We start from the raw sequence: 18,273 nt of genomic DNA on the forward strand, positions 1-18,273 counted from the left end.
CCATAATACACTGAGGAAACTGTCAATATTTTAAGTTGGTTAAAAAATGAATTATATGAAGCTCTCGGATGGCGCCCCAATATTAGTTTTTGTAATTTGAAAATATCATATTTTCTCATCCATTACAATTATTTTTTTACGCCAACGGTTCCTACAACATATTACACATTCAGTTGCCTAATTATTATCAAACCTTTTAAATTTGATTTTTTCTTGTGAAAACGACTTTTTCATTTTCTTGCAGTTGTTTATTTAAATAAAAAATCCATTTATCAAAATAAATAAGAACTAAAAGTTCCGATTTTCACGAAATATTATATTTTGACATGACAGTTGTTTCCACAACACCATGTCAAATGTGACAACTAATAACGTTAATAATACTTATAATACTAATAATACTAATAAATACTAATAAATAAAATACAACAGTACTTAATATTATTATAATTGAAGCTACGACCACAAATTTAAAAACAGTTTAATTAATATTCGTTGAGAGATTAGGGGTACAAGTAAGAGAAAATATCTAGCAAATCAGTTTGTATATTTTTGTTTTAGAGGTTTGACATCGACTTTTATTTCTTCATATCAATTTCTGGTATGTCGGCGTAGTAAACACCCCTGCCGACGCTTGGTGTGGAATCCCCAATAGGTATCGATTCTCCCAAACACCGCCTCCTGGCCAATTCCGAAAAATTTCTACACTTGTATGCCATGTGTTGATCAGTATTTAAAAGGCTACTCGCAAATATCTTCCAACTCTTGCCATGACTGCAGGCCTCCACGAGCTGTAATGATAAGCGTCTTAATAATATTAATAATTATAAAAGGTCATATTGAAATATAGGGTGGATTAGCCGTATTGAGATGATGCAAACGTAATCTGAGAGATCTTTTTACCTACAATCGAATAGCGTACTGAGTTTTTTTGAATATTTGTTAAAATGTTAAAATATTAAAAGAAAATATTTAGAGAGTTTTTGAAAAGTATGTAAAAAGCTCAATTTAATTTCGAAGAAAATAAGCAGGGTATTCCATTAAAAAAACGCTACTTTAGTTTATATCTTTTACAATAGAACCGAGTACGTTATTGGATTCTACAGGGTGTTTGAAATACAATTTTATGTTGTACCCTGTGTCTCAAAAACAAAGGCAGCTAATACTTTTTTTGTAAACATCAACTTTTGTTTCAAGAAAATCGAACACAGTATTGGAAAAACTACATCGCTCTATTTCTCCCTCTCTCGAGATTTTTTAATTTTTACTTTTTCATATATATAGGGTATTCCATTAATCTGAAATAAATAGGACCTTTTAAATTGAACACTCTGTATAATATTTCATTTCTGTATTCCCCGGAATAATCTAGTTATATTTCATTAATAATGTCTTATACCTTTTGGACAAATTTTGAATTTTATCTCAAAAATAGCTTTTGTAGGCCCTACAATAATTAACAACGTTTTCTATAAGGGAGCCTTAATTATTTAATTTTTTATGGATTCTTTGTGAAAGGGATTAATGTAAGGGTGAGCAAACATGAAATACAAAAATTAAATTATAAAAAACTTAAAAATAAAAAAGAATTGAATCCTCCATTTTTGAATTTATAGTTTCCGAAATTATTGTCAATTTAACATTTTACAGCTAGCTTTATTTAAAATAAGAGAGCTGGTATTTATCCCAGATGAACCCTGTATTTACAAAAAAGTAAAAAATAGAAAATCTAAATGAAATTTTGAAACTTTTTTCTATCGTTCCTTGTTTCTAAGTTAAGGGCGTTGGAAAGCTAATTTCGGACACCTTGTACACACACACTCCTTTTAAACTCATCACTGGGGTGGAAGTCTAGGTTCGTTTAATCTACGTTTAAACTTTCCACCGTCCGATTCTTACTTCCAAGATGGTGCATCCCGGTTGTGGTGGTGTCCCTCCGTTAGGGTAAAAATCAACATGCCCTAGTGGTTCCTTGTAACCGAGAAATCCAGCACAAGTGTGGATAATGTCTACGAACTGGGCGTCCTCAGCTGATATCGTTCCACCTTCTACAAGTCCAACCGAAAATCCTGGCAATGCAGGATCTAAACCTGGAATAAAGATCATAAAACGCCAAGATTGAAGACTTTCCTCATTGCATAAAAATATAGTAATGTTATACCAAGGCTACTCAATGATAGATGAAAACATTGACACGGATTGATAGAATGTAGAATGAAGATATCAAAACGCACAGTTTCGAATGAACTAGACGGAATTGAAGATAAAAAAATTAAGCTCTCTTCAAAATAAACGGACCATATTCACCTATTTGCCGATTAACGTTAAAAGAAATCGGAAATCGTCAACTGAATACAAATATTTATGTATAATTTGTCGCAAAAAGTATTTGATTTTGTATTTAAATACTCATGAAAACGTATTTTTAACAACTCCGCTCTTTACCTGTTACCCTTCCTATGCGACCTTTGGCAGCACGAGCTGCGAATCCGGACACATGGGCACCCAAACTATGGCCGACCATGTGAATATCACCAGGATCGACACCTAGATTGTCTGTGAGGTAATTTAGATATTTCGCGATGTGGTTTCCAACTTCCCAGGTCGCCATCATGGGGATTGGGTAAAAAATGTTTTTAGATATACGCGCTGGAAAAAAAATCCATGGTATTGCAATGATAATTAACACGGGCTTACTTGAAGCGAAGATAACATATAAGACAATTCACGAATTCATACAGTTTTAATTACACTCAATAATTATTTAATTTCTCCAAAACCGCTAACGGATGTCAACGCTGCGCAGTGAGGCCAAACATCAAAACTTTAAATAATGAAATACACTTCCAAGTTCCAAATGTTACTTGTGCTTCTTCAGTCTAATAAATGAGATTTACATAAATTTAGCAATGAAGGTATATGTAAAGACGTCAACTCAGACTAAAATTGAAATTGGAAGGATCCGATTCATTTAATCCGTTTAATTTAACCCAGATCTAAAACGCTAAGTAAAACATGTTGTAACTTTGATATATAAAAATCATAACAAAGCCAAGCAGGGAAACCTACACTGCAAATTGAAAACGTCATTTTTGCAATCAAGGGTAGAGGACTCTTTTCGGCTTTGATAATTTCTCCAAAAGATCAAGTTGTTTGGGCACTGTTTGGACACTCATGTAAAATATGGACATTTTTATTTGGACCAAAATTATGGCCCGTGGATCAAAAATAATTAGCGAAACCACATTTGGTTTCTGTCACACAGTTTTTCACCAAACTAAGATATTCGTGAACCCTGATGGAGATCTTCTCCTGTCTATATCATACTCTTCACAGTTCAAGGAGTATACTTCTGAGGTAGAAAATTAATCCACCGGTTCCTTAACTTTTATTGGAAATTGAATAAATTCCTACTTTTGAACAACTTAGCAACGATAATGTAATGATATATTATAGAAGAACATCAAGCACTATAGTCCACATTGCGTAGGTTTTGAATTTGTAATATGATATGACAACCGCGTTCACGTTATAAACATAATGACTTACACCAGTCGACAACAAAAATATTTGCATCATATTTATTTAAGAAACCATTTGTCAAATTTATGGCCATATCCTTTGTTGCGTCGGACATCCAACCGTGGGTGATAAATCTGACGGGCTTATTTCTCATCAAGAACCAGTTCAGAGTCTCAAATCCTGTTAACGCTATTCCTTTTGAAAAGGCTCTGAAAATAAAATACACTCATGCAAGAGAACACGCATTTTTAAAATAATGGATGATTAAGTTTCGGTTATGTGTAGACTACAATATAGAGATAGGGTCTGACAATAAAGTAATGAGGTAAAATTTGTGACATTTGCCTGTCTTTTCGACCATTACTAATAAGTATAATACTAAGCCTTACAACCGGAATTTCTAGATTTGAATTCCATTAGATCTAGTTTCAAATATTTTTGAATTCAAACTGTGCTGCACTCTGTAGAGGATTGGAGAAACTATATCTCAATTCATTGTTTAGCCAGTTAGAATACTGTATTTCTGAAATGTTGATATCGCGGGACGGAGGGTGCAGAACAGGCGTATAGCTTCTACTTAAGATAATAAAATTTCTTGAGCACGAGTTATTATAGTCTTAATTAATTTATGACTGTTTTCAGATAAGACAATAATCCTCACAGGAAAAAAAACTGTAAATACAAAATAATAATGAATGAACAAATATATTCATATGTTCTATTTTTGAGTTATTTTCTTGATATGTTGCTGCTAGATAAATAGCATAGTTATGATATTTTCTTTTTGGAAATATTTTGGTCTTTCAATTTCTGTGTTTTTTATTTTTCTCCTTCTGTTATTGTTGCGAGCCGCCATAGTTTTGCACACGTTACGCATGATATTAGAATTAAGTTTGTTTGTAGTTTAAGTCTTAAACTGACAGCTTCTCGTTTCCTTATTGCAGAAGTTGCCGCTGAATATGTATGCATTGTTAGTAACAGGAATCGCATAAATCAAACTTGGGTAAATTTTGTTTGTTATCAAATGAACGCATTCTGTCAATTATGAGTTTTGTGCTTGATATGATTCTGATTTAAGACTCTAAGAAACAAATTAGTCTCTGACAAACTGGTAAATATCAAAATACCATTAGTGTTTTAAATTTTAAAGAAGATTGCCAGAAGCTTCTTACCTCGAATAGTAAGTCAACGTGACATATCGCGTTAGATCGTAATCTTCAAACCCTAGCATTCCCAACCTTGCTCCGGTTAAATTCGTAAAATTTAAATACACTTTCATCGGAATATCGTCATCATCCGGAAAGTAAATAAATGTAGTTCCGTATCCAGGATATTTTTTTGCTAACTCTTCTCTGCTGTAGTGTGATCCCCATACCAAATAACCTAGAACTTAAGGACAGATGTATAGATAATATTTAGTGCTAAATTAGACAGGGTGCATCAAAACAAACGCGTAAAACTTAAAGGTATGGTTCTTTGTTTAAAAGGAAGAGTAGTTTTTTATATAAATGTTTAGTCAAAATTTTAAGAAAAACTTACGCATTGACATGAAAAAAAAATTAATTTTGATTGACCGGGTTACTAGAAAATTTTTCGCTTCTAAAAATTTTTCAAGACACTTTTCCTAGTAAAAGAATGAAATGTAAAGCGTTGCTTGTCATAACAAAAATTATTTTAAAAAAATAATTTAGTTGAGTACTATCAAACAGTTTATCAATCATCTTTTAAACAATAACATTTTAAAAATAATTTATTAATAAATACTTCTGAAACTAATTTTTTTATTTAAACAATGAAATTCAAATAAAAACAAAAGAAATAAGCAAGACCCCTAAGGAAAAAAAAATATAGTTAAATGTTGAAAATGCCTGCCTTGCCTTGCAACACATGCATTTACATACATACGTACATGCTTACGCTTCACTGAGTCCTTAATACGCTGCAATAAATCTGGATAATTTCTTATAACATCACATGACACAATTATACGATTACTTAGGTCTTCGATATCCTGTATTGGTGAAGTTTAGGCTAATTCTTTTAGATATACAATAATCCAAGAAATTTAAATCTTTCGATCAATGCGATCAATGATAGAGCGCATCTCTTCCAGTAAAGCAGTTTTCATATGTACGACGTAAAAACATACACTAGGGCATCTTAATGCATGTAATATATGTAACAGACGTACATTTTTTAGCAGGAGACGTAATTGTTATTGTAGATAATATGGTTCGATACCGAATATTGATTTGATATTGACATTCTGATATTGAATGAGGATTGTCTTCAGGCTGTAGTGAAAGCTTTGAATTGCATTCCTGGACAAAGGATATTCGGCGTTCATTCGGTGAAAACATTGGGAAAAAATATAACTTGTTGTTCTTTTAATATCCTCCATATAATGAAGGTATTTTTTTCGCAACTTCCATATTCATTTAACCTTTGATAAACTCTGGTTAAGCAAGCGGTTTATAAAGATGGCAAAGCTCCAATCATAACTCATATCATGCCGTTTCTTCATTAATGCAATTCAATGATCTTAAATTATTGATTAAAGTGACAGCCGCCCACTATTTTTTTTATCATAAAAAACTCATTATGCATTATGCATGCTTTAGATTTTTTATCATATAACTATTTTATACTAAAGTGGCCCTACTAGAATAAAAATTGATGCGGTGCGGCGGTATTCATATTTTCCTTTTGACATAAAAGGCTATCAACAATTGTTTAATTTAAATGTTTAATAGACCCGCAAATGTCACTTTTGATGTAAAATTTAAAATATGTCTGAAACAGTAAGAATTACGAATAGCATATTTGAAATATGTCTAGAAAGATTCAAGGAATTCAAAAATGCTTTAATATGCAGGGTGTTCTACTAAAAATAAGAAGGTTGTTACTTGTCCACGAACACGTACATATGTATGTATATGTACCAATATAATATTGTGAATATATATGAGTGAATCCAAACAACTTTTGTCTTTAAGATTTTTTGATATTTTCTATAGGTTTTGAGATAAAGTGTCATCGTATAAAATGCGGGACACCCTGTACATAAAGAAAAAAATGCAAATTATTTTTTTTTTAATAAAACTAGTCACGAAAGAATTAAAAAGACAAAATTGCTTGATCTAAAAACAAAATAAATCTTCAAAACATCAGTGGCGTATCCTTTTATATATATTATATAATATAAATATAAATAATATATAATATTAGTTTCCATATAACGACAAATAACTCTGGCTCGTTTTGATCAACATCAGCAAAAAGTGTTTGAGTAATTTATAGAAAATCGATAGTTTCTATAAAATTTGACACCCTGTGACGAATGTTAGGAAACAAGTTTATATGAAAAAACAAAGTAATTTTTTAATTTTTTTTAGCAAATTTGGAAATTAAATAAGGATAAAAAGTCATTAATACTAAACGATTGACTTACTTGGAAGAAAAAGGAATAACAAAATTTTATCCATAGTTCTTGCGATAGATATACCAAATTTTGTACGATGTTTTAGGATATACCTGCACAAGGCACTGCTTATATATGCAATGGTTATAGGACTGATAACTTTTGAGGAAAATGTTAATACGTTTCCGATTAAAATAATTATAATTACAAAGAAATAAATATTCACAAATTCAAATATAATTCGGTATTTAATCTAAATGTGTAACAAATTCCGAATGTTTAAAAATTCATTCGGAGTCGACATAACAGCACTCTCATTGACACCAATAATGAATACATCTTTCCATTTGGATACCTTTATAACCAAATAAGCAAGCGAAACTTAAAATGATACATTTTGAGAGCCCCCTCATCTCAGTTCAGAAATATATAGTTGTGTATTAGTATTTCTAAAAATAATGCTGCATTTTTTTTTAATATTACAAAAAGAACTGCTGCATTTGAAAGGATTGCTTACTTGTGACGTTATATAGGTTTTTCCGAGACTGAAAAATTAAATATGAACAGTTAGCCATCACATATTATCTAAAAATTATCGTTAAAATAAAAATAGTAATAAAAAAATACGGTTTTGGTCGTAAATGAAACGTTTATCCAGTTTATGTCTGTTAGCCAGCTACTTGTCCCTGGAACGTCAAATAAGGTGTGACTTTGTAACAATGTGAGTTTATACAAGACAGTTAGGTGCAAGACGTTACAAGGATTAAGAGAGAGAAGTGCTGGAACAGGCCTCGGGTGAAATTAGAAAAGAAAAGTTATCCAATAACCAGACTGCAAATTGGTCGGTATAAAGCTACCTTCTCCTCTAATTCATTTTAAGTATGTTCCTGTATTACATTATCGAAAAAAGATTCATCGAACTCCCCTTGCAAATGAAATCATCATTTCTTTGTTATCTATTGTTTTTCTTAGTTTTCTGTATACCCGATCTTTCTTCTATTTCAAAATACTCCACAGTTATGCTTTTCCCGGGTTCTACGTTTACTTTATTTTACCGGACAATCCTGTTTTTCCAGAAAATTAGGGACACTGCCATTAAAATCGTTGTCCGCACCCATAGGTTCTGAGGAAGTAATAAACATTTCCCTTACTGTTTACAAAACTTCTGGATTCCTACTGCGTGGATTGTTGTTGGGCTGAACTTGCTAATGTTACGCCAATCAGCCTGTTGACTTCTTCAGAGCTTAACTGAAACTGGCTCGCATTTTATTCTTTACCTGCTTATATATTGTTTGAGGGGGCGGGGCTTGAATAAAATTGAAACATAAAATTTTATTCGATAAAACTAAAATTCTTGCATGTAATTAATTCTTCTACCAACGAAAAATTCGAGAATGTATAGATATCTATAAGCAATCGAACAATCTCAACCGCGACTCAGGTCTTTACCTGTCACCAATACGGGAATCCGTTATCCGAAACGAGGTTTACACCCCTCATTTAGCTCCGCCACCCTCAAACAATATATAAGCAGGTACGGAGTAAAATGCGAGCTAGTTTGAGTTGACCTTTGAAGAAGTCAACATGATGATCGGCGAACCGTTAGCAAGTTCAACTCAACAACAACAAACGCAGGATTATAGTATTACAATAGGTGGAAGTTTCTTTGAAAAATTAACATCTCCCTTCTTAATAGCCATATTCCAATAGCCCGGAATCCGCTCACAAGGTTTTTTGTAAACCAACTTTTCTGGAGGATATGCTAAAATCTGCTAAGATAGCCCTCGACTTTTTTCTTTAATTGAGCGAAATACGCTGCATTTAATGGATGAGCTATATGTGTGGTATGTGTGTGTAGCAAATCTAATGTAATTGGTCACAGCGAGCTTTATCAACTTCTCAGAGAAATTTCTTATCGAATTATCCCCAATTCGCAATTTAGAGTTCCACGTAAGGTAGAAAAATACTTTGGAACCAGTCGACGTAAGTCAAACTCACAGTCAAACCAATCATGAGAAGTGCGGTTGCGTCAGCATTTATCTGGACCGCCTCCTGTCCAAGAGCTCCTTCATATTTTCTGCTTTGTGTGCGACATAGAAAGAAATAATTTTTCTTTTGCGTTTCCGCGCAACGTTAGTTAGTTGATATTTGATTTTGAATGAGGGATAACCCTTTCTAGGTACTTCACGCCTCTTTTAAAGAAACACTTTGTTGAACCAAGCTCGTCGTTTAAGTTAGTTTCGCAGAAATAAAAATTCTGTTTCAAATGCATAAAGTAGCCCGATTGGGATTGATATTTTGGGCTTTTCTAAAACATTGTGTCTTTCGAAGAAACTTCTTACTTTTGTTGTTTTTAAATCTTGTAGATTTCCCATTCTGTTAAAATGTCAATGCAATTGACAGTCAGTCGTTATTAAAAGTAACACTTTCTTCATCTAAAGTTACAACAGAGGGCCGTCCAACTCTACTAGTGTGTTTGGTTCGGTTCTTTTTACTTAAGATCCCTTTGGCAATTTTATATTTCTTTGCAGTGTGATTATTGAATAACTTTTTCTAATTTCACCCGAAGCCTGTTCCTGCACTTCTTTGGAGTAATCTTTGTAACATTTTGCACCTCACTGTATATCAACTTAACTATTAACTAACATATTACGGCAGAAATCACACCTTATTTGACGTTAAAAATATTATTCAAAGTGTGTTGTGTGTGTTGTCCAAAATTGTAATTTATTAATTATTATTTATATTTATTTTAAAGAGTTTTTAGAAAATATATGATAGCTTATTGTTTCTATACCATTACGGAATGCACTGAGATATCGCGTGAAGTTTTAATGCTGGTGTTAATAAAAGTTTTTTGATAATTTTTTACAGCTAATAATTACATCACCAAATTCTTTTTTTTTAACTGAATGTGGATTTCAATACATGGGCTAATCGGTTAGTACATGTTAACGGTTAGCACATGTTCACGTTTCACGGTACGGCACGAACTGTTTTTTTTTCATAGTAATTTATGGAAAAATATCAATGTAAATTACAATTGTTTTAGGATTGATGGCAAATGCTATTTGAGGATTTTCTTCAATTATGTTTAGCCCTCCCTCACAATCATAATTTCCCAAAGGCCTTCCTTGCCTGAAAAAATTTTAAGAAATCTATTCAACATACCTATGCCAAAGCGGGCACTCAACATGGCCGCTGACAGATCGTCAGTAAGTGTGTCCAGATCCCAATAAACCTGCACGCAAAAAGGAGTTAAGTTTGTGGATATCGCTGTTTAGAAAGAAAATGGCCCCAACTGCAAGTTAGTTTGTGAAATATAGAGACATGCGCAGAAATCCATTCCCTTTTCTACGAAAATGTTTAATGACGATATGAACTAAATCATCTCCGATGTGGGTGTCCTCTTTGTGGAAACACGACCTGAATACTGAATATCTGCTAATTTTCTGTTCGGAAAACGCTATATACTTAAAAAAAACAAATTAATAAAATTAGAGCTAATGTGAACAATGTGAGAACAGACAACTATCTTATCAGTTCTGTTTCAAGTCCTACTTTTCAATTTTTGATGGATATTCTTGACGTCCATTTTCATTCATATCCTGGCGATATCAATCAAGGGTACTTTTTTCTTATAACAGAACACAACTTTTCTGATTTTATAAGAAGAAAATCTAAAAGTCAATCCACAAAAAAGTTATGTCATTTTGTGGTACGTGTGTCCCACTGACCAAAATTTGACATTTATAATTTTATATATACACGCTGTATATTCAGTCAAAACTAGAATTAGCTATAAATATTTGTTGAAGTTTTTACTAGTCTAATCTAGAGTTAACTATAAAGAATGGTTAAAATTAATTTTTGACTTTAAAAATCGGGTTTTTACTGTTACATAGCCATACCGAATGAGGAACCGTATTACAAGTACGTTAAGAAAAAGCGCGCTTGGAAACTATAGTGCAACGCGCAAAGGAAATCTGGCAACCCCATGATGCGAAAACAAAGAATAGTGGAGGTCGCGAAATATTGATTTGGCTTCAATCGACCACCCAGTAGACGCGACCCAAACAAAAACACACAACAGCTGAAGGCGGCCGTTAGTACAAGCGATTCGTTTTACTCCTGACATTGGTATTCCGTGAACGTTTTCATTTCCAGGTGTTTAAGTGGTATTCTGTGCACGCGCCAATCAAATTTGAATCTTTTAATACCGCGGAGGGTTTAAAGATTTGGTTAAACCGTTGCTAAAAAGTGCGATGCCAGATCTTTGTTTGTATTGAGTTATTCCGTGTGAGTGCAAACTGCCGTACTGTGTCGTAATCAGGGAATGATCCGCCGATAAAAAGGCACATATATGTTTTGCTGCCCTGTCTTGTAAGTATAAAAATATTGTTTGTTATTAAACTTGTAGCTCAGATTTGCAGTTCTTGACAGATGTAAGTTTGGTTATCGTTTTATTCGAGTCTAGTATTTTTGAATGTTTGTAGAGCAGAGCATTTCTAAACTAAGTAACCATATGTATACAGGATAGCTCACTACTTCTAAATACACACAAAATTTTAAATTCAAAAACTGCTGTTATGCAGGGTTTCTCATAAGTATATAGCACCCAACTTTGTAATTTTAAATGATTGAACACCTGTAAATTATTTAATTTTTGGATTTGTGTACATATTTCATGGTAGGTTTGCTTACACTTAATCACAGTAGAAACTATGCTCTGTTTCTTAATTAATTATTGGAAATCATTAGTGGCCAATGATGATTGTCAAGGATGCCGAGAGTGGCAGATACACAAACAGGTAGTTGACATACCTGTACCTTAGTGGTTAAAATTAGAACTAGAGTTAATTAAATTAGATTAGTAAAACTGTGCTTTTTAAAAATGAGGAAATTATTATTCTCAGTGTGTTTCAAGCTCTTCGACACTGGAATAAAAGCACTTTCGGGAAAAGGCAGAAGGATAATCATTACTTACATTTTTAGCAAAACTGGATTTGTCGGAGATGGTTTAGTAGAATTTCAATCAAAACGAACTACACTACACATTACACTATTATGAAGGCATGAATGCTGATTTTTTTGAACATTACTTCCTACAAATGGCAGATATTATTCCTCCTCAACGTGCTATGATACTAATCCGAATAAAAAACTACGTCTTCTTGAGGAAAAATGACATCATTGAATGGCTTACTTTAAATAAAATTTCAAAAATTTATAAACATCTTTGTCAAAATTCAACGGGTACTGCGCCTTCCGTCGTGTCACTATGAATTAAACCCCATAGATTTGGTATGGGTGAAAGCAAATTATTATTATTATTATTGTATTACTTATTCTAATAATAAAACTCGTCTTTGTGTTGTAAATTTGTGTGACGCTAATTTGGGGATTTGAGGCGTGTAGATCCTAAAATCTGAAATACATTCCTTTATATCTCCTCAATAGATAATTTTATAGAAAATACTTAATTACAAAACTTGTTTGTATCGATGTTCTGCATGCAATAAAGTATAGCACCCAACTTCCTTATTGCAACACTCGGAATATAATTTCGTTTATGGATCTTTCCTTTTTTCTTCCTAGGAGTTATTTTAATAAATATTTAGCAAATTGGTAAAATTCTATGTGAAAATATTAAAATTATGTTAAAATGTGCCCAAGCGCGAACAACAGATGGTTGCCTGAATGGACTTTTGTGGTCTCAAGACACACTGACACACTCATCTCTCTTCTTTTGGAACCCAGAAATGGAAATTAACGGAGAATAACAAGAGAAGCAGTGGAAATGGACATGTTCAGAAAATCCTTAGGTATCCTTTGGAATATCTCTTCTAAACAGGATCGCAAATGAAGAAGTAAAACGGGAGTAAAAGGATCACTGACAACAGAAATCGAATGAAAGTGGCTAATATGACATGGACACGTCCAGAAAAATGTAACATACAGGACTTCCAAAAAGAACAAAGAAATGGATACCACCATGTCGAAACAGAAAGGAAGGCCCGAGATGACTTGCAAGGAAAGGAAATTAGGCATCGGATGACGTTGAAAGACGTTTTAAAATCGATTTATCTATATATAAAATGTGTTAATTATTTATTCCCGACATAAATAAAATTTAATAAAAACAAAATTGGCAGTATCACACACAAGGAAATAACGGAGCTGTCACCATCGCCCGGAGCTGCGTTGCTAACTGCAAAAAGAGAGTAAAATGGTCAAACAATTTGAAGCAAGCAAATTTCTACTTACTAGTCCACCAAGTGTCCATGATTCACAATATAAAAAGAAATTTCTGCAAACTTACCGATCTACGGGGTATTATGCACAATCACTACTATTTTAGGGAAACTGCAAATTAACTACGTTGTTTCAACAGATCTGCAAAAGTTTGATGCTTTAGTCTTATTTATTTTGTGGGCTTTTCTTAAAGATGCTGATTTTTTCATAAATTTATTTTTAAGCTTTTAAAATTTCAAAACTACTAGAATTAAGTAAAAACTTGACACCTGAAGCAATCTACCATAAAATTTTCATCGAAATCCAAAAATGAAATAATATGCCGGTAGTTCCATTTAAAATATGATAAGTTAAATGCTACCAGCATAGTTAAAGTTAAAGTTCTTGGATAAAATAAACTATTATGGATATGTAAACGAATCCCGGAATAGTGAGCCACGGAAATTTAGGAAAAATGTTAAGTAGGAAAGAGTTTTTTTTGAAGTTTCAAGCTTTTTTATAAGTCATCAAATATAAAGGCGATACTGGTGGGAATACCTTAAAACGGCAAGACTTTGGAAAAGACCTAGCCCCATAAAATGAGGATTTTTAGCCGGAAAATATATAAAATAACTATTATCTCCAAAACTGCAAGATATAGGGAAGTATATTACAAAAATGGACGATGTACAGCTCGTCTCATTTATAAAATCAAAGTCGTCGCTACAAGCGGCAACGCCGGACCACTAAAATACTTTAGGTCGATAGACAAATCGTTCCCTTTTCAAAAAACGTCCTAACGTTCCGTCGACCGCGAGACACCCTGTATACGTCGTCGTATTTCCCACAGCATTCCGTAAACCGAGTCATGTCTGCACAGGCACGCAAAGTTCTTTGTCGACCGTGTACATCATTCATTGTTCTCGAGTTCATCATTCTTCTTCACAAAGGAACATTTTCTCGTATATAGGTACTGCTCGACTCGTGCATTGACATCCGCGTTATAATGCCCCAACCCGACGACCAAATTGCGGAGCCGTTGTCTTTTTCTCGCAAACACTGCGGCCACGTTGTCAGAATTATCCGTAAGATCGTCCGTCTCGCGTTACCCAATACAGTTCGTACAAATACAGGGTGTATCAAAATTCAAACATTTTAAGGGTATATTTGTCGGAAAAAGTATGTATTAATGTAAAATGCGTTTTATTTAAACGTGTGTCCTAACTTGCCTCATTTTTGAGAAACAGGATGTCAAAGTTTGTTGTTGTTTGTCCAGTTAAACTAAACTAAATGTTTTTTTAATGTACATTTACGGACTGTAAATTTTTTTCCTTCAGAAACATGCAAATAAATTGACATTTTGTAAAATTAAATGCATAAACTCAACATTAACTGACGTTATTAACTAGTCACCAAATGACGATAATGACGTTATATATGACGTCAATTTGACCTACTAATGTCTCAGACGAATGATGTCATTTAAGTGACGTCTTTTTTACGTCAATTAGTGTCGTCAATTTTTGTCATTTAAGTGGCGTCTTTTGTACGTCAACTTGACTAGTCAATTTTGGTCATTTAAGTGACATTTTGTTTAAGTCAACTTAAAAGTCAGAAAAAATATAACGATTTTTAAATTGGTTTTTGGCATGGTGAAAAGTAAATCATACAGAAGATAGCGTTTTAATGATATTAATTAATTACAAAAAAAATATAACAGAAGCTAGAGTCTTCCATTTTATGTTTTCACGAAAATTAATATTTTCTATTTTGACTCACCCTGCATAAACTAACTTCAAGACAGGTATAGGATAAATGACTGACCACCTTATAAAATTGTTGGCATCATAAAATTGCAGCTGTCGGAAATGGCGTCAAAAATATAGGATATTAAGCACAGGGCATTTTTGACGACAAAATGGCCATAAATCCGAAAACACTCAGTATATACCATAACAACCATACATTGGGTAATTGCCATGGTATACAGGGTGTTCATTTAAAATATATAACTTTGATTCCCCTCATATTTATGAATCATCCTGTATATTTGATAATAATTTTAAATTGTTTTTTTATGTCTCATCTATACCTTTTGTATTTAATATTTAATTAATAAAGTCATTGCATAACGACATTCAGAGGTCATTTTTGTGATTTTTAGAACATGTTAAGTAGCATAAATTAACAATATAACAAACAAAAATACCATTATTTAAAAATGAAAAAAATTCTAAAGCACATAATGCAAATTTTGCACATTTTTATAGTTCTTTGAATACCATTTCCCCGATCTTGAAAGGAATAAACCGTTAGCATCGATTTGGTGCAAATACCATTGTCAAAATAATGTTGCCAAATATTATACTATATTAAAACGGTCGTTGTTACTTTATGTTACAAAACTGTTGTTACAAATTTGTTGCTATAAAAAAACTCAATAAGTATATATGCATGGTGTCAAATTATTGCTTATTAATATGTTTAACTTTCAATTGTTTATTATTGTTATTCGTGGCCCACTATTAAATTATGCATTTAATGACAGAAAATTGTTATTTATTTGTGTGCTCCTGAGAAAAAGTTAAAAAAAAAGACAAATTTCAAAGTTTGTAAATGTACAGAGCATCCCTTTAAAAAATATATAACAAAAACAAAAATTATCTACACCACTGCAAGACAAAATTCCATAAGATTGTTATTTTACTTTTTCGATAAGTTTGACGGAGATACGAGGGCTGTTCCGAAACAAAAATGCTCTGTAATTTAAAAACTAAAATGGCTACGAAATTGTTATTAACTACATTTTTAATTTAACGGAAAAGTAACGCACTGTTGCGGAAATCGCAACTTCCTCTCGATAAAAATAACGAACATATTCCGCAAAAGTACCCAAAATGAGACTACCAGATTTATTTAATTAAAACACGGGTTACATGCAAGCCAAGCATGCCAAACTTTTGTCAAGATCGTCCAAAAGTTTTTGAAGTAATTAATAAAAAATCACTTTCTCCAAAAACTTTGACACCCTGACAAAATAATTCTACTCAAAATTAAAAACCTCTTGTATTTTTTCTTCCCTTGCAGCCTTTTGTGAGACCTTACAAATTGTTCTTCCTTAATGTATTTTAGTTATTGATTCTAAAAACCATTTAACATAATAATAAATATAAATACTTTTCTCGAATCTTACCGGCTCGTTGAAAAACCGGCAACACAGCTGGAAAGATGAATGGTGGCGTGGCGAAAGTGAACCTGATTGGTCCACAAATTCTCCACTATTAAAATTTAACTTGAAATTCAAATATCCAACAGCCAAATAGCTTATAATAGCAGGTATGTGTAAATGTAAATGGTTATGAAATTATTGCTAAATATATATAAAAAAATGATCGCCACTGAGTATTTTATTTTATGAATGTCATGTCTACAGTTACACGTTCAATCTATAGAACGCAAATGACGAAGAATCGCGTGCTGCGACATTTTTAGCAAAGAGAAAGCACTTTTTATTGCATGGAAAAATATATCGTCCAACTCTGTATACTTCGACGTAAGCAAGGAGTGGGAAAATTGGACTTTGCTTACGTTTTAATGGTATTCAAATCTAACGACAATCGGCGAGAATCGACGACGCCTGTAAAGAATTTATAGTCAACGTTGCCATTTCAACTTGGCAATTGTCCCTTTTAAAAATAATTAATTGGAAACTTATGCCGATGAAAAATTACTTTTTCCTGAGATGTACAGAATGAAATGTTTTTTTTAATATATTATAAACGATTATAAACGAATGCAATAGGTTTTTCTCTGAAATATTCAAGGATCAAGTGTGCAAACTTTAAGTTTAGGCGACAATTCCTATATCACACGGCCATGAAACGCTAAGGTATGAGTCATCACATTAAGGCAGAGATATATCTGGTTGCATGGTCTTCATAATATCAAATACAGGTGTCTAGAAATTTATATGAGGTGGTGCATAGATATTTTTTAAAAAATATTTTATTTTTTTACCGAATCATGTGAAGAACATATTTTTGTATATATTTTTGATATCAAAATATTTTTTTTAGAATTAAGTAATGCAAAATCCAATTTTAAGAAGCACTCGAAGAGGCATTACTAGAGACATATTTTTTAATATTATTCTTTAGCAGCTTAAAGCTTAATTAAATAATCCACTTTGTACCGTGAACTGCACTGTAGTACTGCACCTGCAGTAAAGATTATATTATTAGCACTAACTTATGTGTTGCTACTTCCCCTGTCGATTTAACAGTGCAGGTGCCCGAATGCTACAAAATGGATATAAGATTACTACATTTTTAACTTGCTAGCAAATCTTGCACTACTTGGACTCTAAACGTCTCTACAATTAACGAAAACTATTTCACCTTTACATTTATTCTTGGAACAAACGAATTTTCTATTTTTATTGCTTGAATCTATTTTTTCCCAAAGCTTGCAGGAATGAAAAAATTGCCACTTTTGGTCCATTCAAATAAATTTTGCATGTCGGAACACAGTATGTGTTTACTATAATTATATCAAAAGAGAACGAAACGCAAGGCCTCATAATTATGAAATACACAAGTCAAAGACTGGTAACGACAGTAATGACGACAACCCAAAACTATTCACGTTTTTTCGCGAATACTGTGTTGTTGTTTTTTCAGTCTCAAATACCTCAATCACAACGTATAATCGAAGATTCGAACATATAATCCTATAACATTGGCCGAATGATCTTGGCAGTCTTGGCTAAAAAAAAAGGAGTGGAATGGAGTAAAAAAAATGATGTTAGATGTTATTAATGGTAGTACAAAAATATAGACCGCAATATGTTGATAAACTTTTTCATTTTGTTATCTTGTACATATGGTGTTTCGATGAAACTTTAAATATTGAACAACAGTGTCCTTGAAGGACTGTAAACCGATAAAACTTAGAAATTATTAGGTATGAATGGAATGGGAAAGAGGTTATGCAAAATTTGGAAAAATCCAGTTTTTTTTTCATTTCTGTGTCAACTTTTAAGCCTGTGACTTTGGTGAAATTTTGTTTCGAAAAAACCTTTAAAAAATCCTTTAAGG

The 18,273-nt window shown here is 32.5% G+C and overlaps 2 protein-coding genes across 3 annotated transcripts in view; one reads left to right on the forward strand and one right to left on the reverse strand.

Moving 5' to 3' along the window:
- Positions 1–469: 469 nt before the first annotated feature.
- On the reverse strand, positions 470–10,426 carry LOC132702956 (lipase member H-B-like). The gene is made up of 6 exons (XM_060671883.1): positions 10,115–10,426; positions 4,695–4,905; positions 3,550–3,731; positions 2,446–2,649; positions 1,900–2,090; positions 470–791 (listed from the first exon to the last, which is right to left on the reverse strand). The coding sequence occupies exons 1-6, from the start codon at positions 10,137–10,139 to the stop codon at positions 579–581; spliced, it is 1,026 nt and encodes a 341-aa protein (XP_060527866.1). The 5' UTR covers positions 10,140–10,426; the 3' UTR covers positions 470–578.
- Positions 10,427–11,015: 589 nt separating this feature from the next.
- The window catches only part of LOC132702955 (tripartite motif-containing protein 3-like), a 51,277-nt gene continuing 44,019 nt past the window's right edge, over positions 11,016–18,273 (forward strand). For both annotated transcript variants that reach the window (XM_060671880.1, XM_060671882.1), the window contains exon 1: positions 11,016–11,326. In XM_060671880.1, coding sequence (XP_060527863.1) covers positions 11,307–11,326 — 20 coding nt within the window. In that variant the 5' untranslated portion in view covers positions 11,016–11,306. The remainder of the gene's footprint in view (positions 11,327–18,273) is intronic.

This window comes from Cylas formicarius, unplaced genomic scaffold (assembly GCF_029955315.1).
Source record: "Cylas formicarius isolate icCylForm1 unplaced genomic scaffold, icCylForm1.1 PGA_scaffold_6__28_contigs__length_40554024, whole genome shotgun sequence".
In the NCBI taxonomy this organism is placed as follows: domain Eukaryota; kingdom Metazoa; phylum Arthropoda; class Insecta; order Coleoptera; family Brentidae; genus Cylas; species Cylas formicarius.

Bases quoted from the DNA above. Each gene is read 5' to 3' on its own strand.
- LOC132702956 (XM_060671883.1), bottom strand. From the start codon at position 10,139: ATGTTGAGTGCCCGCTTTGGCATAG. The intron at 2,650-3,549 runs GTAAGTCATTAT...TTTTTTTTCCAG, and splicing joins TATTTTTGTTGTCGACTGGT to CGCGTATATCTAAAAACATT. The intron at 792-1,899 runs GTAAGAATCGGA...TTATCATTACAG, and splicing joins CGGGATGCACCATCTTGGAA to CTCGTGGAGGCCTGCAGTCA.